At 44.2% G+C, this 21,102-nt stretch overlaps 1 protein-coding gene and 1 long non-coding RNA gene across 6 annotated transcripts in view; one reads left to right on the plus strand and one right to left on the minus strand.

The window, feature by feature from the left end:
• The window catches only part of LOC136421239 (furin-like protease kpc-1), a 217,503-nt gene that overhangs the window by 43,596 nt on the left and 152,805 nt on the right, over positions 1–21,102 (plus strand). For all 5 annotated transcript variants that reach the window (XM_066408448.1, XM_066408460.1, XM_066408438.1 and 2 more), the window contains one exon: positions 2,160–2,264. In XM_066408448.1, coding sequence (XP_066264545.1) covers positions 2,160–2,264 — 105 coding nt within the window. The remainder of the gene's footprint in view (positions 1–2,159; positions 2,265–21,102) is intronic.
• On the minus strand, positions 10,450–12,115 carry LOC136421281 (uncharacterized). The gene is made up of 2 exons (XR_010753414.1): positions 11,899–12,115; positions 10,450–11,548 (listed from the first exon to the last, which is right to left on the minus strand). It is a non-coding gene; the product is annotated as an uncharacterized lncRNA (long non-coding RNA).

Here is a 21,102-nt window from a genome sequence, read left to right on the forward strand (position 1 = left end):
GATATCAAAACAGGAAGTTCCGCTGCAGTACCTTAACAAGCCGCTAGGGGATCCAAAATCTAATCATTCCCAAGTCTCATCAAGACCTACCCATCTACCAAATATCAAGACAATCCATCCAAGCCTTCTTGAGTTACGCTCCTATTTTCCAAGAAAATTTGTTACTACCATGTTGGCCACGTCCCTGTTCTGTCTGGGGAGCCAATGTTACTGTAACAGTTGCATTTATCTATTAGTAAACAAAGTGATTTCTGACAACATTTAACAAAGGAGGTTGTTTACATTTTCAAAGTGAATATTTTTTAGCATTTGGCTTCTGAGACCCAGATTTTTTTGGTAGATTGGTACAGTCAAACCTGTATTAGCGGTCACCTTTGCATAGCGGCCACCTGCCCATAGCGGTCACTTTTTGTCGGTCCCTTGGATTTTTCCCATTGACATAAGCATTAAGAATTAGGCTATAGCGGCCACCTGTCCAACGCGGTCGCGGTCAGACGATTTTCGGTCCCGCGAGTACAGTAACACTGCCGATAACGGTCACGGCTCGCCGGTAGAAGACGCATCGCCACCGCACGCCGGGTTCAAAATCTTCATTTTTTCACGCAGTTATCAAATTTATGCGGCCTCAACTGGATAGGATCATAATAAAGAAAACCAGAATGTTTTATCTTTGTTAGAAAATCCATGGTTTGACGCGAAGTCAAGTATAGTTTTCTTCACATGGCTTGCGTTTGTACATCGCGGTAAAATTGACAATTTCTGTGCATTTCGACTGGACAAATATTACGGCAGCCTTTTGGAAAATACAACCCACAAATGTACCTGATGCGGTAAGTTCGTGAAATGTTTGAATGCCGGCCCAATTTCCGTTTTCACCGGGAATTCATTCAAATTGTGCTCAAAACGTGTTTCGCGCAATTTTCAAAATGGTGCTGATACAAACTGGATAGGTAGCAGCATAAAGGTCAACGGAAGACACCACTGTTACGGAGGTATAATATACTAAATTTATTTTGCTGCAAAGTATCACTGAGGATAATTACTAAACCAAAAGCTTCAAAACGAATGTGTATAATACTACTATGATATAAAATTTGGGCTGTTGCAATTTTCTGAAAAGACAAATAGCCCTCAAAAGAGCGACCTTCTTCTGAGTACCCTATTAGCATAATGGTAGATGCTGATCAACACAAGCCACAACAAGAGACTGAGGAAAATTGTCGCCACGATTTTATGTTTGAAAACGGTCGAAAACGAACAGTAAGTGACAACTGAGCAACATGTAATTTGTTCTTAACTAACTAGGAGTAAAAGAACAACAATCGAACTTCTAAAATGTGCCTTACCTGTTTACATGTGTACTGTACGGTGAATAAATGTATCTCAGTGGGTACTGAAAATATGTGTCACTCGTGGTCAATTAATCGACATTTTCTCCATAGCGGCCACCTGTTCTTAGTGGCCAGTTTTGGCCAGTCCCTTTAGTGACCGCTATAGACAGGTTTGACTGTAGTTTGGTAGGTTGGTTGGTTGTCTCCTGTCACAGTTAGCATGTATAACCAATGCAATAAGTTTGACAAGCATGCTGTACTCTTTATGGTCTTTGATGCATACAAGCGTTAAATTTGGTTATAATAACTAAGTAAGACCTAAAATCGGACAACAAGTTTCCTTTTTTTACAGCCTCGGTTCGGTTTCTACCATTATCCCTATGTGGTACTCAATGGAAAAGTGGATCCGTTTATGCTTATTTCTTTCACTATACGCCAAAAATAATTACTCAAGCAACTGGATACGTTAGATTTTGAAACAGTCAGACGTTTCAGACAGTATCCACTGTCTTTCGTCAGTGACTAACGATAGGACTGAGAACACCAGGTTTTATACCAAAACTCTGAATAGATATGTTAATGAGGTAAAGACAATTTAGGATGTCTTGAAGTAGTCTTTAAAAAGAAGATTAATTCAAGACAAAGTTTATGCCAATAGTTCAATTAGCTACTGTTGTTCTAGTACAGTAACTAAATGTTGCTTGTCCCGTTACATTCTCTTGCGCTATCATTCACTGACAAAGGGAATGAAGATAAGTCACTTATTCTGTTGATAATTGGTGATTAAGATTTGTACATTTTGTTTCAACTCCAACATTTTGGCTACAGTTTGACCATCTTGCTGACTACTACATCCTACTCCATGAGAAGACTGAAACACGGTCCAAGAGAAGTGCTGATGATGTGAACACCAAGCTGGCGTCAGACCCCCAGGTACACCAGTTGTTGTACAGTACCACATTTCTGGGGATTTGGAGGAGAGTTACTAATTTAGGGAATGTCCATTTCTAGCTTGCTAAGGGTTCAAAAGCTGACAAAAAGGAACAAGACTGTGCTTTGTGACACCACAGTGACTTCAATACAATTGGATGGCTGTAGTAAATAATATTTGAATGTATTGATCTTGCTTTTGTTGATAAGTTAAAAGGCACATACAAGCCCAGAAGCAGTTTTTTGTGTGTAAAAGACCACAATTATTCACAGATGAACAAATGAATGAACCATCCATAATCCAGGAATTGAGTAGTGCTCCTTCATCATACAGACCGATGGGGGTATGATGCATGATGGGAATCATCCCTTAAGTATTGGTTCGTATGGGATAATTGCTGAAGTTCCAGGTCAATTTTTGGGTCATCGCAATAGAAGAATTAAGTTAGGGTGGGAATTGATGAACAACTATTAACACAGACACTACAATAGGGCTGTGTATACACCTAAACAAAAATTCAGGTGCACAGGTACAGCAGTTTAGGTACAGGTCCGGACCTGCACATGTACTAGCCTCTACCAGGCTCCGCGGATCGCTGGGAAAATAGTAGAATTCGGCCAAATAGAGTGAATAGTATGCCAGGGGTACTCCGCTATACAGGGAAGCTCAATAGGCGAACCACGGATGGCAGATTGGACCCTCTCTCCGTAGCCAACTCCCTTGGCACACTATTCACTCTATAAGGCCAATTTCTACTATTTTTCCAGCCATCCCGCGGGGCCTGGTAGAGGCTGACACATGTACCAGTTTGGTCAATTACCGGTAAGTTAAACATGTAGCCAACTGTCTTTTTAGTGGTAAATTGCCATCTTTGTATGAGGATTTATGTATTTGAATCTCAAAAGAAGTCTACAGTCAAACCTGCCCAAGGCGACCACCCGGGGGACCAAGCAAAAGCGGTCGCGATGGACAGGTGGTCTTAAAGAGGATTCCATTCACAACATGTTTCCAGGTCAAGGTGTTCAAATACAGTACGAAGTTGGCTGGAAAATTATGTGATTTTTAGACAGCATGACCCCCACCAGGTTCAATTCTCATTGACACAAAAAGGTCCTACGAAAATCACATTTTCCGTTATCGTTGTAATATTTGTATACCGTTACATCATGTACAAATTTTCGTCATAATTTTGACTACCGAACAGTGTTTGCCTCGATGATCTTGCAGCGTCCTCTCGCATTCACACGTGACGTTAAATAGTACACACACGCACATACAATCAAAGTTTTAAGGCCTAAGACAAATCCCTAGAAAACAGCTGCTGACCCCAGCCTTTTTTGGGACGCCGACTGCTGGATAAAAGGGGTAAAAAGTTTTCGATCTGACAACTGAAGATTCGATCTGACAACTGAAGATGAAAACAGAACGGTGTGATTTCGTCGCTCCGCTCCACACCGCCAAGCTCACGACTGCATCGAAAGGTAAGTCAGTGCAGCAGAATGCACAGCGTCGGCGATTACAAGCAAGCAGCACCCAATAAAGGACATAAAGGTTTGTGAGATTCATGGAAATAAAAAGAAAATAAGAATATTAATTTTCGTCAATAACGAGAGTATTCTAAATGTTCATACACAGAAGCGTCAAGTTCTACAAAGGTCAGCGTTACGCCTGAATCCTGGCCGAAACCAAGAACCAAGGAACAACATGTCTTGCCTGATGTTTTGCCCGTCTCGCCCGATGTTTTGCCCGTCTCGCCCAATGTTTTTTCGGCGGAATTTAGTAAGACACAGACACATTTTTGTTGAAAATACAACAAATGGATAGTAATTTCTGTCAAATCTGACTTTTTGACGCCATGCACTACGTAATCATTTTTAAAATAGACCCCTTTCCAAACCCCGTGTTTGTAGGCTTCAGCTCAAGGTCCTTTTGGTTAGTAATTTAGCAGAGATTCAACTCCCCCTCCCCCAACTCACGTATTTTTAAAGGTGATGTTGGCATTGTCACGACTGCCAAAAGGCTCAACTGTTAAATTCATATCTATTCGTAGCTACAAAGACCCCAGCCCGAAATGTGTACGTTTTGTGGGATTTACTTCTCGACTTGAGCTAACATTTTGGGGAAGTTACAAGCACTCGGTGTAATATAAGCATTTTATCACTGTAGCGCACGTTCAACAGCCCGGCAGGAACTATGGAAAAATAGCAGAAATTCACAATTTTACTGGCCGATATCGAGTCCAAGTGTCCACAACAATATCATCTACTTCAAGTAGTACTTGTGCCATGCATAAAAAAATTATATATCGACGGATTTCACTGAGGAGGAGAACATCTCACCGCTGACGATGACTCAACGCTGCTATTGGGGATGCCATAGTTTAGCCTTTACCGGGCCCGTCGTCTTACAGCTTGATTACTTTTCCTGTGCTCAAACCACGCGCACTCTCGCTAGATTCAAAATGGCGCCGGAGTTTGAAAAGGGGTCTATTGAGTTTAAACCGAACCGAGCTTGCGGAAAACTATAAGATACACATGGACACAACAACATCGATATTGAAGTATTCAGAAACATTTGTCTTTACAATGTTTATAATGGGAACGTTTTCTTAAAACACTTCATGGAGGAATCGATGCTATTCCATATATTTTTGTCCGTCAAGGTCTTAAAAACATTTCCGCGAAATCCGACAGCAAAATCCGATGTCACCACATGCTTGAAAATGAGGCGGCCGCCATGGGCAGGGATCTGGCTCTGTGCGGTCCCAATTCGTGGCGGTCGCGGTCGCGTTGGACGGGTGGTCGCCTTGGGCAGGCAGCTTAATGCTTGTGCCTATTGGGAAAATTTTCGGGACCGAGAAAAAGCCGTCGCCGTGGCCAGGTGGTCGGGTTGAAGAGGTGGTCGCTTAGGCAGGTTTGACTGTATTTGCAAGTTTTCTTCACATTTTAACTGAGGTTATCAAAATTGTCATCTCTGTCAAGCGATTTACCTATCTTCAGTCTAAGAAATGGTGTCCAGTACAGTAACTGTAGTGTTTATTTTATTTATTTATTTATCTATTTATTTATTTTATTCTTTGTCTCAGGCCGAAGGCCCATATTAAAAATTACAAAGACAATTTACAGACATCTACATATAACAACAACAACAACAAATAGATTGCATGTCAAGTAGTGTCGAAACGAGCAGGTGGGAGGCCCAATCGACAGTAGTAAGGCCAGTGCCTGCTCAGAGAGAAAACCTCGGAATGGCATTATAAGCAGTTGAATTATGCTGTTTCCAGACCCAAAGAGACGAGTCACAAAGGAGTATGCCAACTTACGCCGCCTGGCATTTTAGTTTGTTTAGGTACATGATTGTATAGGTACAGTAGATGTTCAGGTCCGGACCTGTACCTAAACGATTTTACACAGGTACAGGTACAGGCTTTAGGTACACAGCTCTACACTACAAATATTATTTTCAACATTCAGGACCAATATTTCCTAAGAGCGACCCATTTTTGTGAGGGTCTTTTTTTTCAAGTTTTAAGTATGGGTTGTTTACTATCCACACTGCGCAATTATCGGATCATCCTAATATAAGTTATGGGACAGAGCCGAAGTCGCGCGGAGAGAACCTAGTCCCTGCAGATGGGCAGTTCTAAACACGGGTGGGTGGGTGGGTGTAAAAAAAACACGTCCAGTGCCGTCTCCCCAGCCCCATCCCCATCATCTTCCTTGCCACAACCTACAGGTCGGCTCTCCCCTTGTTCTTCGGTGTTGCGGATGTCTCCGAATAAAGAAGGGCCGTGTGGACAGGCACACCTGCCTTATATAGAGTTATTTAAATTAGGATATTATGGCTGACCAATCATGGCGCAGTGTGAATAGTTTACTATCCACACTGCGCAATTATCGGATCATCCTAATATAAGTTATGGGACAGAGCCTCCGTCGCGCTATCCCTCTTCCAAGTCCCCGCGAAGGGTACACCTTATCCTTTCACATACTTCCACCTGGAAGTTTATCCCCACACTCATTACTCCCCCTTACTAATCCCCAGACTATCTCTTAAAATGGTTCAGTAGGTTAAACTAAGCTCGCTTATTACTGAAAACCATGAGCTAATGAATTAAAAGACGACACAAAGGCGTATTTGGTCAAGTGACCAAAAAAAACATGAATTTTATTATCTATCTTTTATTTCGACCTCAACCGTCTTCCAGCTGATACCCTACCCATATCTGGGGGAGGGGTAGGATGGCCACATGTAAAGGTAAGCTCAAATACCTCAGCACATCTCATCACTGCCAAACTACAGCCTACATTTCTATTTGCTTTTCACTTTGGAGACCAGAAAGCTTTATTCAATCCCGGCAACAGATTGTCTCCTCCATGTAGCTCCACCGCCTGCTTCACCTCTGTCTCGCTTGGATTTCACTCGGCACATGGGGTCACGTCGGTGAACCCGGCATAAGATATCTCGTACAACCTGTACCCACCTGACCGTTACTCATAATTCGTTTACCGGTCCACAATACTAACATTATAGTGCATTAAACTGCTCCCAGGTATCTGCAACAACCTGTTATACCCATACATATCACACAACAAATGTTCGAAGAACTTTCTGCTTGGCTCCAACAACTGGTTATCCTGCCTTCAACCAAAATCCACGGCTTTGTAACAAACTTTGATACGCTTGACGACGAATACCAGACACATACAAGAGCATCAGATTAGCGATCTATTCCGTACGATCGCAAATGTTTTCCATCCGCCCTAACTGCGGTTAAAACACCATTCAATACACAGAAATACTGCACAAAGTTTAATTCCCCGCACCTGGAGTTATCAACACGCTGGTTAACACGTCCAACAGATTAATTCAGCATTAACGTCACCCAAAATAGCAATACGGCCACATGTCTTCTTTATACCACAATACAAAACGGAGAAAAAAAAAAAAAATATATATATATATATATATATATAACGTTGGGTAACCTAAATTCGCGGGGTACTTAAATTCGGGATTTTTCGAAAACGGGGTATTTAGGGATATGTGCTAGATGCAACATAAGTAATACCGCTAGAAATGCAAACCTGCCAGACTTACGTATTCAGAACACTGTCTGAAAAGCTTCGATAAGCATGGATTATAAGGCGACGAGGTCAAAAACTCTCCGTCCCATATTGGAACAGTCTGAGGACTTCGTGGGAGAATTAAACAACATGGTTGTCGGCTGGTTTATAAGAAAAATGTCATATCCGCTTCCTGCTAAACACAATTATTTACAAGACAACTTATTACAATCTCTTTTGCTAACCTGCAACTGGATTCTAAGTGTGATCAATCATCAAAACTCCTCTCTGTTGCTACAACCTACGGCACGTGTATTTTCCCGCCGCCATATTGTTAACCAGAATCCTGTTGTCAAGCAGACGCCAAAGGTTTGTGAGGAACACTTTTTTGTCTAACTGCTGCGTGTGATAGTGGACTGAGGAAGATATTTTCCTCAAAGTTTGCTCCTAACACAACAAGGAACACATGGACATAGTAGTATTACCATTGCTACGGCATCCAGCTAACTTGCCATGAATAATGTAACGTTACACGTTGCCCGATGATGACGATGGGCCGACTTTGAGTGAAGTTCTACCGACTCAACACACGGGTTGTTCCCGAACTGGCCTGATGTGGGCGGTACGGCCGTTTTTTCGTGTATTTTTTTTACTTGGACACGTCTATATCCATAGCACTCTCCTCAAGCCAAGGATGGAACGAATAGCTGCTGTATAAAATGTGATTAGCGGTAAGATATTCAAGACGAATCTTCTCTCCCGAATTAATGTGCCCCCCTGTCCGACAGCACTGTAATTGTGCGTGCGGCGGACGGTAGTTTCAAGTTGAAATATTATGGTGTCAGCACGACTAGAGACAAAATCTACCATATATATGATTAGTGCAAAGATAGTACATGATACTGACAGAATAATAGAAAAAAAGGATGGTTTATTGTTCTGCTAGATTGATTTCAGTCAACCATTATCGGAAAAATCCCGAATTTAGGTTACCCAACGTTATAGCACGATCTGCACTTGCACATTAAACCATCACTTACCACACTTACACGCACCATCTACTGTGTCAAATTTCCCAACAGGGATTTTACTACCTGTACCTAATTATCGACTTTCCATCTCTCTCTGTGTGTACATGTGCTCCGTGCCTACAGCGACACGGAAACAGCACGGTGCCATGAATGCACTCCCAGCCAAATAACGTCATTTGCACTTATAGTCTAAAGCCACGCCACGGCTATCTGCTCACTCAACGACGTATCGATCATTGTAAAAAATGCACAACCATCGCCCTAGCCAGTTCACATTTGCCTCGAGCTTTGTCCTAAACGACTCTCGCACGTACACTGTGGGCCCCCCTACGACTCTGATGCCAACTAATCCATGTCGCCATCGAGCTTTGTTCCCACCTCCGCGATGTTTTCCTAGAAAATGCACATTGCTGCACAACTTTTCTGCACTGCTGGAATGTAAGGCCTTGTCTGTTTTGTCCTGCGTGCCTGACATACTCGCCATGTCTAAAATCAAAAGACATTTATGACACCCCTACAAACGCCCTGAGCAAACACTTGTCATCATGTCGTGACGTCCAGTTTGTATGTTCCACGTGCACTTCGTCAGTGCTTAGTCCCACGACTGAGGAGAAATTCGCCCACTCTTTGCACTCACTATGCCATGTGGCAACTGATTCTGGACTCGCGAAAACCCATTCCGCCTTCTGGTAACCTCTAATGGGCGCGGCCAACGCTGCACGTCGTTAGCACGTGGCATTCTTACCACACACTTTGTGCGCTCACTGTGTCAGGTTGCAAGTACTGGACTTCACGCCTCGCGCGAAGACCCACACTTCGCCCTTGGTATTCTAATGGACATGACTTACGTGCATGTCGTTACACGTGGAGTTTTACCGCACACCCCCGTGCGCTCACTGTGCCAGGTTTCAAGTTCTGGTCTTCAATCCCCGCGCGAAGACTCCCATCCGCTTTAGAATGACGTCTAATGTTCACGTCCACTGTACATCTCGTTACTGCATGGACACCTCACCCTTTACTGCAACAAATTTTTTCACACCCCAGGTGTACCGGACCTCGTCAGACTTGCTCCGCCGGTTCGACATGTCTGATATCAAAAATTTCCGCGACACTCCTTGCCAACTCGTCGTGGCGCCCGGTGTACACGTCCCGTGTGCACTCCATTCTTCACTACGCTCGGCCTCACCGTGACTGATCATCCCGTTGTGCGCTCACTGTATCAAACTTACCGACTGCAAATTTCGGTCTTCATGCCCAGCGCGAAGCCACAACAGCCCCTAATGTAACGCCGACTGAACACGTCCAAACGTGTCTCTCGCTACCACATGGAAGCCTCGTCCTAGCACCTCATAAGCTCGGACCACATATGAATTTTCATATTCGCACACTCTTTCAGTGTACTCGCCCCCAGGGCTCTGCAATTATGTCCTGCTCCTCATAAGAACGGACCACATGCGGATTTGCATATTCGCACACTCTCTCAGTGTATTTGCCCCCAGGGCTCAGCACTGCCCTGCTCCTCATAAGCGCGGACCACACGTGAATTTGCATGTTCGTACACTCTCTCAGTGTACTTGCCCCCAGGGCTCTGCAATGTCCTAGCTCCTCATAAGCGCGGACCACATGTGAATTTGCATGTTCGTACACTCTCTCAGTGTACTTGCCCCCAGGGCTCAGCAATGTCCTTAGTAGCTCCTCATAAGCGCGGAACACATGTGAATTTGCATGTTCGTACACTCTCTCAGTGTACTTGCCCCCAGGGCTCAGCAATGTCCTTAGCAGCTCCTCATAAGCGCGGACCACATGTAAATTTGCATGTTCGTACACTCTCTCAGTGTACTTGCCCCCAGGGCTCAGCAATGTCCTAGCTCCTCATAAGCGCGGACCACATGTGAATTTGCATGTTCGTACACTCTCTCAGTGTACTTGCCCCCAGGGCTCAGCAATGTCCTGCTCCTCATAAGCGCGGACCACATGTAAATTGTATATTCCTACACTCTCTCGGTGTACTTGCCCCCAGGGCTCTGCAATGTCCTGCTCCTCATAAGCGCGGACCACATGTAAATTTGCATATTTGCACACCCTCTCAGTGTACTCGCCACTAAAGGCTTCCAAATTTTGGCTCACGCGCTCGTCGCGAGAGCCCACAATTTACATACAACAGAACTACAGTATGCGCCACGTGCAATGAAATGTACGAGCGCTCCTGAGCACACACCTGACAATTTACATACGAGAACCCGGCACTACCATTATCACAAAATGGCGCATCCGGCAAACCGAAGAGACACAAACAATTTGCATATGAGTCCTCACTACTAACAATACTGGTGATACCAGCTTAACCACGAAGAACAAAAACAAAAGTCTGAGTGACCGCTGTACCAGGTTACCAGCAACAACGACGAAATTCAACAACTTCAAATCATACACCACACTCAAGTGCACGTTTAAACCAAGGAGGTTTAATCAGGTAACCCACGGTCAACCGCGCGAAAATCAGAAAATGCCAGCGAGACAAACTGCATCGCTTACTGCCTGAGCTAGCCTCGCCGTTCGAGGCTGTCTGTTCCGTTGGACCTGATCGGTCTGATCTTGCCTCCCTGGCTGCTGGGTCTGCTGGGCTGCTTGCTGCTGCTCCGTGGTGACCGTCGACTGGATCCGTCCCTCGCTGCCTTGCCCGGGTTGGTATACTAATATCAACAACAAGAAATATGTCAAGACAAGTTCCTTAATCAACTTCCCCCAACCCGAGCAAGCCTCCGCCACGCGAAGCAGATCGGCTAAGTCGTGGAACGCTTTGGGAAAACCTGCCCGAGTCGCCCTCCCTGAGCCGAGCTCGAACACTGGAGAAATCCCACCCGACATACAAAAACGCCAAACACAACAAAATGTGAACGAACACAAGAACAGACAACACGGCGCACCACTTGCCAAAATCTCTCTGCGAATTACCATTACACACGCGGGAGGCCTAAACCACGCCAAATGTCAACTAAAGAAAAAACACTAGGATACACAACATGTTACCCTCTGCGGACCCCAAACCTTTCTGGAGCAGCTTAGAAACTGACACAGCCAAATCCGCACGTAACGTCTTCTCCACGTTATCTGCTTGCTGGGCTGCTTGCTGCTGCTGCTCCGTGGTGGCCTCGCTCTGTCCCTCGTTGCCTTGCCCGGGTTGGCATACTAATAATAACACCAAGAAACATGTAAAGACAAGTTCCTCAATCAAATTCCCCCAACCCGAGCAAGCCTCCGCCACGCGAAGCAGATCGGCTAAGTCGTGGGGCGCTTTGGGAAAACCTGCCCGAGTCGCCCTCCCTGAGCCGAGCTCGAACACTGGAGAAATCCCACCCGACATACAAAACCCCAAACACAACAAAATGTGAACGAACACAAGAAAAGACAGCACGGCGCCCCACGTGCAAACATCTCTCTGCGAATTGCCATTACACACGCGGGAGGCCTAAACCACGCAAAATCTCAACTAAAAACCACTAGGTACACAACATGTTACCCTCAGCAACACCCCAAACCTTTCCGGAGCAGCTTAGAAGCTGAAACAGCTAGTCAGCTAGTTCCACACGCCACGTCTTCGCCACGTTGTCTTCACGAACGGACCTAGGCCTGCCTGCTCCTCACGGTGTTGGGGACGTCTCCGAATAAAGAAGGGCCGTGTGGACAGGCACACCTGCCTTATATAGAGTTATTTAAATTAGGATATTATGGCTGACCAATCATGGCGCAGTGTGAATATCAATGGAATTATTGACAAAAATCAAAGTCCATTTTTGGCCCAAAGCAAGTGGAAAATACACTGTCTTATAAAGGCTATAAGTTAACAAACCAGTATCCAGAAACACATTGCAAAACTTCTGCTCAAGACCTACCCACATATACCACATGCACATAGGGTTTGCGGAAAAGGCTGGGCTGTCTACCTGGCCTGGCTAGCTGGCCTGTCTACCTGGCCTGTCTACCACGTCAGGCTACGCAGATCCCCCCATTCATACCCCCACAAATTTTCAGACACGTATGCAGCTGCGCCCTCTAGCCGAATGTATCCAAACTACACCCAGTGTATGGTATAACATATAGCGTATTGACCAGAAATCTGTAAGTAAAGTAGAAATAAACTGCTGATCTAGATATTTCGGTTTACTTTTGTGAATTTCTATTATATAAAGGGTATGCAAGCTGATAAACAGTATCAATGACGGAGAAGGAAACGGTTCTCGTGGTTGGTGTAGCGTTACTAGCAGTTTGGCTAGACAAAGGAACCACGTAACAGGAGGCCTGGCTGTAGGCGGAAAAAACAGATGTTGCCAGAGGGCGGGCCAGAGTATGTCCCCTGGTATCAAAACAGAGTGGAGAGGCTATGTGAGCACGTGGCTGTCAGCGGAAGTTGACAGACTAAAAATGATTGTCATTTTCCCTTCGTGTTACCGAAGATTTTATAGTCATCATCGTACAGTATTGTCTCTAAACAAACGCAAGTCCTTTCGTAAAGGTGTGTGTGATATTAAACACATGATCTATGAGCTTCAGTCTTGTAATATACTTATAACTAGAATTAAAGCTTCACAGCCGCGTATTTATCATATTTTTAGCGCTTTGCGCTGGAGAGTTACGACATTTTGTTGGATAAAGGTTTTTTTTTTGTATTTTATTGACAATGAGACAAATCATTACACTGGGTCAGCCTAGGCAGCTTTCGCTGGTAACGGCTGACCCACAAATACAGACAAACATACAACAGTACATAACCTGCAATAAAATCATTACACTATCATAATACCTACATAGTTAGTACAATACAATACAATACAATGCATAATAATACAGTATAAAATCATTGGACTCAATAACTACCATGCAAATATATAAGAACATAGCATTTGTGGTGGAATAGATGGAAGGTTGATAGGAGGTAAATTTAAATCAGGACAACAGGTGGGATTTGCATCGGGCTTTGAATATGCTCAGTGTGGGTGACTCGGTGACGATTCTGGGTAGATTATTCCAGAGCCGTGAGATGTAGGGGACAAAACTGTTCTTGTAGATGTTGGTTCTGCATCGAGGGATGTGAAGATGTACGGAGTTACGGAGGCGAAGCTGGGTTTGGGCTTGTCTTGTTGACGGGATGAGTGGCTGGAGGTGGGGTGGTACAGAACCGGTGACGAGTTTGTACATGATGACAAGACGGTTGTAGTCTCGCCTAGTTGAGAGCCTATCCCACCCAAGCTCTTGTAGCACGTCTGAGTAGGGTGTCCTTGGCGCTGCGCCTGTAACAAGGCGGCCTGCGTGGTATTGTACACGTTCGAGTACCTTGTCAAGGGTACCATTTGAAGCATGAAAAATAACACTAACATACTCTACAACTAGCGTTTTTCTGTCACAAACAAACTCAGTCTTTTCAAAATCTTCACAATTCATTTTGCCGATTGGTGCTGTGCTAACAACAGTGCAAGTATCGTCGACGCTGTCTTGCGTTTTACGTTCGTGGCCACATTGAAAATCACACGATCGAAAAATATGGCGGAACGCGGAGAAGTTGTAAACAGCGCATGCCGTGTTAGCTCGATCGAATTACCCAAGAATAGATACACTCGCAAGACACAGGTGTGGGCTTTTGTAAATTTCAAGAAACATTTCTTGTTTATTATCGTGCGGTGTCATTCTGGAATATTCTGTGTTCGGAAGTTCCACACTGAGAAATTCAGCCGAGTTGAAGGCCATGTTGGGAATTAGCTCGTCAATCCCCCCAAAAGCGTGAAATTCAAACCGATTTTTCAGTCGTCAGTTGTTGGTGATTACGAGCTTAGAGACATGCTGCGACCTTGCTGTTTTCAAGATACGAACTTGAATAGTCCATTGTTATCATATACGGACACGTACTTATGAATAGCGCCGTATGCAAAACCACTGCTAACGTTACATCTTTACGGTATGAAATGTCAGTGTTATAAACCATGAATTGAACTACTCGCTGGATGAACTCACACCTACAAAGTTTATGAAGAGTGACGGGCTAACAAAGATCTATCTCGCTAGTTACACTGTCGGCCCAAAGACCCTTCCGGATCGACCCGATGCACACCATCGGGACGTGTGTACGACCTTAGCTCCACAAAGGTTGCCTGATGAAACTTAACGCTACATATAATCGAATTACATGGAAAAACACATGGCGGCTTAGACTAGAGAGACAAGACATTTGTTTCCTTTTGAAAAGCAAACAGATGTGTGAAAATGTCTTAAGTTGTTTTTCTAAAGCATACTCCAGGATTGCACAACTCAACTCTGTGGATTGGTAACGAGCTGACAACGAATTATTATGAGGCACACTGAAGCAATACGCGTGTTACAAGATAAAAGGTCATCGAAAGGTCGAGTGGGTCACGCACTACTAGTACAACAGCAACCGTGCACGCTGGTACTGTGCCATTTCGACTTCATATTTTTTTCATCATAACGCAAAAATAGACGTTAAGACGCTAAGGATCGCTAAGGTAAGCTAACAACACAAGAAGCCGCCTGAAAGTGATACTGACCCCTTGACCCCTCGACCAAGGGGTCGGTCGTGGAGAAACACATGCCACTGTGACAGTTATCCTGCCGGTCCATCTCAGGGGGGTGGGGTGGTCTGTGTAACATTTCCTTCATGTCCTTGGGGGCTATATTACAAACAAATAAGCTGCTGTATACTAGCCTAGGCTTGTTCCAAAGCAGACAATACTTGTTCTATACAATTTTAACTAAATTTTCGGTCACTGGAAGCGAAAATGACAATCATTTTAGTCTGTCAACTTCCGCCGACAGCCACGTTCTCACATGGCCCCTCCACTGTTTTGATGCCAGGGGACATACTCTGGACCGCCCTCTGGCAACATCTGTTTTTTCATCTACAGCCTGGCCTCCGGTTACGTGGTTCCTCTGTTTAGCCAAACTGCTAGTAACGCTGTTCGCAACACCAACCACGAGAACCGCTTCCTTCCCCTTCACTGTTACTCTTTTTCTGCTTGCGTACCCTTAGAAATTCACAAAATTAATCAAATATCTAGATCAGTTTATTTCTTCTTTACTTGTAGATTTCTGGTCAATACGCTCTATACCATACACTGGGTGCAGTTTGGATACATTCCGCTAGCGGACGCAGCTGCATACGAGTCTGAAAATTTGTGGGGGTATGAATGGGGGGATCTGCGTAGCCTGACGTGGTAGACAGGCCAGGTAGACAGGCCAGCTAGCCAGGCCAGGTAGACAGCCCAGCCTTTTCCGCAATCCCCATGCACATACATGTATCATGATCTTAAGGTCTTGGACCGGAGTTTTTTTATGATTTCGTATGTAGGCCGACACCCTCAGGTCGACGGTTACAACATGTGAAAGATGTACTTGACAATAGCGGATATTCCTTTACCTGGAACGCCAACAATCTCGATCTAGACATACAACATATATGTACATTGTTAGGAAAAAGGCTGACCGACATTTACATTCAAAGTTTTCTTTATAAATTATCTATCGATGACAGTAAGTTAAGATTTTATAGGAATGTTAAAACAGAATACTCAATGGAAAAATATCTTTCCAACAAAGATTTTGAACAACGGTCAGCTGTGTGTAAGATACGAATATGATACGAAGCGCACATCCACTAGAAATAGAAAAGGGTAGATATAAAAAGCTGCCCGCTCACGAGAGAATGTGTAAGTTTTGTACAATGAACGCAGTGGAAAATGAAATACATTTCATTTGCCAATGCCCTCTATATGACGCTGAAAGAAACAAATTACATAAAACAGCTTCCGTTAATTCCCCTAGTTTTCACCATTTGAATAGCTTACAAAAATCCATATCACTAATAAAATCAACAAGCCCACTTACGATACAAAACGTGGGTCTCTTCATTTTCCACTGCCTTCAAAATAGAAGTCAAACCCAACCACAACCATAGTCAACCTTAGTTATGTTGATCCCAACATACTGTTGGGCGCAACATATTGTGTTCGTACGGTTTCTTTCTCCTGTCAAATCTTACAGTCGACGCAGCTCGGTCGTCCCTAGACCAACTGAGCTGAAATTTGGTATACAGGTAGAGTGGGTAAATACCCTGGGAGCCTTTTTCATTTTTTCGATATTGACCATGAAAGTGATTTTATTGAGGTTTTTCTGACCAAAAACGTACATTTTGGCCTCCTGTGCTCTGGAAATAAATCCAAATGACCTGAAATTTGCTATGGGGGTACATTGAACAAATATTCAAAGAATCCCATCGCACTATCGGCATAAGAACACTTCGAAATACGATTTTAGAGGGTATTTTGGGGAGAAGATCAGCTATTTTCCTCATATGGGGTCACTGACCTTTAGGTCACATCTTTATTCATCTGGCCAAGTGGACTAATTCGGTCAGCCAATGAGAGAGCGCGGATTTAACAAGCTCAACCTGATTGGTTGAAATAGTCAATTTAATTAGGGGCACTACAGGTGCCAACACAACTTCACTACTCCCTGGCTCCCATCCTGGTGTTGTTATTGTTGTGTCCTACTGAAGTTAAGTGCAATTGAGAAGGTTCAAAACTTTTCTGGTGGTATTTATCGACACACACGGTGTTTTTCTTATTTTAAGACTGCATGGAAACAAAGATTTCCACAAGTTTGCAAGCTTGGACACTATGGTGAAACCTGACATTTCCTCGCTATGTACACAAATTTTCTACCCTGTGTCACCAAGATTGGACACCAGTGCGCACAATAGTGCACACAGTGTCCAAAGTTTCCCACCTTAGGAAACATCCCGTGTCGGGACGTTGACAATGACATTAACAATAACAATAGAGAGTTGTGAAGTGCGTGAAAATTTACCTTGAGCAAGGAGGCCCTTGCTTTGAGTAATTGTTTAAAGATTTTGGCTAAAATTGACGTAAACCTAAGAATTTTCAACCTCCTTGCGAAAACACCTGTTACATGTCTACACTATCGGGCCGCGGGGGAAGTCTTGAATATCGGCGCTGATCGATAGCGCATTAAACAAAATGTGTGGCGTAGCGTTGTACTAAAAATAAATTGTATTTTCATCGCAACCACCGGCACTTGTTTAAAAAAGCGGAAGATTTCTCCACACACAATCGTCTGCAACTTGTTTTGTTCGTGGTACCAGATAGTCGGCTTGATGGCGAAGTTTTGTTGGTCGCCTTTTTGCATGTATCAACAGTGTCATGCCAACGCCATATTGCATTATCGGTCCTACATCTACATCGTTAGCCTCTATGCCACAGTCGCTTTTTGCGTGGGGAGGGAAATGGGCGAAACATGTTGCATTTGCTCCCGCAAATGTTGCCTTTCTAGTTAACTTAGAACTTTCACAGTAGACTAGATAACAATTTTTGGTTCCCACGTATTTCCATGTACTTGTTTGTCTGCAATTAGCCTTCGGGCATGAACTTGCAATAAAGTTATTAAAGAAGTAAAAAATTGACCCACACAAATTGCATCTCTGTACAGTCCAAGTAGTGATTTATAGCAAGTAAAGAAAAGGTGGTTATTTATCTTTTTCTTTCAATACAGGAGAGGTCAACCTGCTGAAAAGTATGTTTTTACAGCATGGCACAGATAGGATCTAGAAATCCCGGGAAAAGTCACAAATTTAGATCTAGATGGCTTCTTTTGAAGATTATCAACAAACCATTCGGCCTTACAACTAAGATGTTTCAGAAATCACAAATATGCAGTAAACTCTCTTTCCACAATTTATTGCAGGCATGCCTGATCTATAGCTATCAACCTATTTTGTATTATCGTAACATTTCTCGAAGGTCAAAGGTCACCGGATCTCTCAATCCACCCGGAAGTGACACAGTCCGGCCGCGGGCACTTTTCTGAGGGACATATCTCAACAACCTTTCATCCCCTGCGTAAACTTTCTACATTGTCACAGCCTCCGTATTACAAACTACAAGTGTGGTAATTTTGAAGGTCCAGAGATTTCCCATTTTCACACTGTGCGTAAATGTGCACCGTTCGTCCCGTACGCTCAAACTAGCATGCGAGCTGCGACTGGACACCATACTTATACACAGACAGGAGGTCATTCTGCACATGTTCGCAGCTAAAACTCACAATTCCCGTTGCCGCATTGGTATGTAACTTGGTATATCGTTTGCTAGGTTGCGTGTGATGATGCACGTTGCCTATTTTACAATGTAACAGTGACTATACGATCACAGCAAGTAGGAAAGATATATACCCCGTATCTGCCTGAAGTATTCTAGTCAAGCGGAACGGATTATAGCATGGTCTCTATGGCAGGGCAGTGGCACATGCCATTAATTATAGGAGTGCAATTACGATATTGCATTGACGATAAAAGTAGTTACGGTGTAACAAAGACATTGTGCATCACCACGCCCAACCAGGCAAACGATATGCCAAGTTACACACCAATGCGACAACGGGATCGTGAGTAATAGCTGCGAACGCGCAAACAAAGCATTTCCAATACTCCCAGAAGGAGGTCACACCTCCTTCCTGGAGTAAAAATACCATTCATGGTGTTGCTTCGCTTGTGTTGTTGGTTAATAGATTCCAAAACCATGAAAAATGTAGTAATTTTGTAACGAATAAGGTTTGAGGGTGTTTGGTATCTTAGCTCCTATCTTAGTGATATATGAACTCCAGCCAAACCAGTTCGATTGCTATCTGTGAGTCGTGCATTTATTGATCCATACAATACTCAATACTGACATATAAAGGTCTAGGGTAACAGGTTGAGCATACAATGTACATAGATAGATGCTAGTAGGTATATCAGGTCAAGGGTTACAACACAGGGTCTATATGGACTATCTGTTACGGATACAATCTATAACGCAAGAGCTAACTAAGAGTAAGAGGTGAACATACCTTGGTCCAAGGACCGCAACTCCAACTAACTTCTTAAGGCCCTGTCACACTTGTGCGTATAACATGAGCGTGTGAGTTGCGTGTTAACATTTTTGTCATACGCCGGCGTGCGCCCAATACGCACCTAACGCGTTTCTCAATCGTTCTGTGATAGTTTTAGGCACGCAGGCACACGCAAGGCACGGCCCAGTACGCCAGATATTTTTGAAACTACCCAAAACTTTCGTGCGAATGCTGGGACGCAGCTCAGACGTTATAAGAACGCAGTTCACACGTCCGACATCGGTCGAGTAAGGTACGAGCGCGCTTTGTGGTTGCGCTCCAATCGCCGTAATACGCTTCTCTTGCGGCACGTTCTCTGCGCAGCGAGCACATCGCGCACTTGCAGCGCAGATACAACGCATGATGGTCGACCGTATAGCGAATAAGAATATACGTCACGAATTAGTGTCGTTCGTCCTGCGATCGGGCAGCGTATTGCATGTACCAGTAGCGTCTGACAAACGCACAGATAGCTAACGGATATCGTTCACATAGCGTGCTCGACGAACATCCATGATCCATTCCACCAAAGCCTTTTCTACCTCAGCATCTAGGTCTTAATTCTTTGCTCGTGGCTTTTGGGGGGTAGCAGACGAGGCCTGAGGTGATGGTGACCCGGAGGTCTGCTCCTTCTCACCACCCTCGTTTGTGACCAGGGGAGTGAGACTGGACAGCTTCGCCTGATGGGGCCGGGGGACTGTCTTCAGTACCATGGCCAACACAACCATCACGGTCACCTACAGCAGCAGGGGTGTTACACGCCTCAACGGGTGGTCCAGAATTAGACGAGCCACGGCCACGGCTAGCGCGGCTGGCGCCCCATGTTGTTCTTTTAGTCGAGCCTGAACTTGTGATAAAAGGAAAGGCAGGCAGCAGCTGTTGTTTCAACACATCTCATACCTGAGGTACGCTCGTAATTCGATTAGCAGTCGTCGGAAGTGCGCCAGGCATGCGGCCGGCAGTCGTTGTGGGCATTCGGAATGCGCTCAGCACACGCACCTGATGCACAGCTATTCGCTGCAACGATAAGAGTATTGCGCACTTCATATGCAAATTACACGTGTCTCAAACGCATTGGATGCGTTGAAGTCGTTATTCACACGCTATATGTGCGCTGCGCATAACTGGAAAAAAATTGATATTTTCAGCGTACAACTGCGTGTTGTCAAAATTCAACACGGAACTCACACGGAATGGCTTATACGCACAAGTGTGACAGGGGCTTTAGACAAGTACATCTTCCATGCTCAACTCTGGTAGCAATGGGTAACTCTCACCAGCCAATCCCGGCTTACCTATGTAAGCCCCTCCTTCCTAAGGTCTAGCTACTAATTACACTAATTATGCATATAACAACCTACTGAGCATCATGTACGTTACAATTTCCCCCTAAATCTGCCAACAGGATCGTCTACCTGCATGCGGTTACCACTAGCTTTTCCGATATATGCAAATAAAGCTATAACGTTAGTTCACATAAAATTGCAGGGTAATATAAACTCTGAATTTTTGAAAATGGTGTATTTAGGGATATGTGCTAGATGCAACATCAGTTATAACGTCAGCAATCCAACCCTTCAGACCAAGGTATTCAGAACACTGTGAAAAGCTTTAATTGATAACCATGCATTAGAAGATGGCGACGTCAAAAACTCTCCGTCCCTTATTGACACAGTCTGAGGGCTTCGTGGGAGAATCACACTACATGGTTGTTCGCTGGTTTATAAGACAAATGTCACATCTGCTTCCTGCTAAACACAATTATCAAGAAGACAACTTATTACAATTAT

This window comes from Branchiostoma lanceolatum, chromosome 1, assembly GCF_035083965.1.
Source record: "Branchiostoma lanceolatum isolate klBraLanc5 chromosome 1, klBraLanc5.hap2, whole genome shotgun sequence".
Classification (NCBI taxonomy): domain Eukaryota; kingdom Metazoa; phylum Chordata; class Leptocardii; order Amphioxiformes; family Branchiostomatidae; genus Branchiostoma; species Branchiostoma lanceolatum.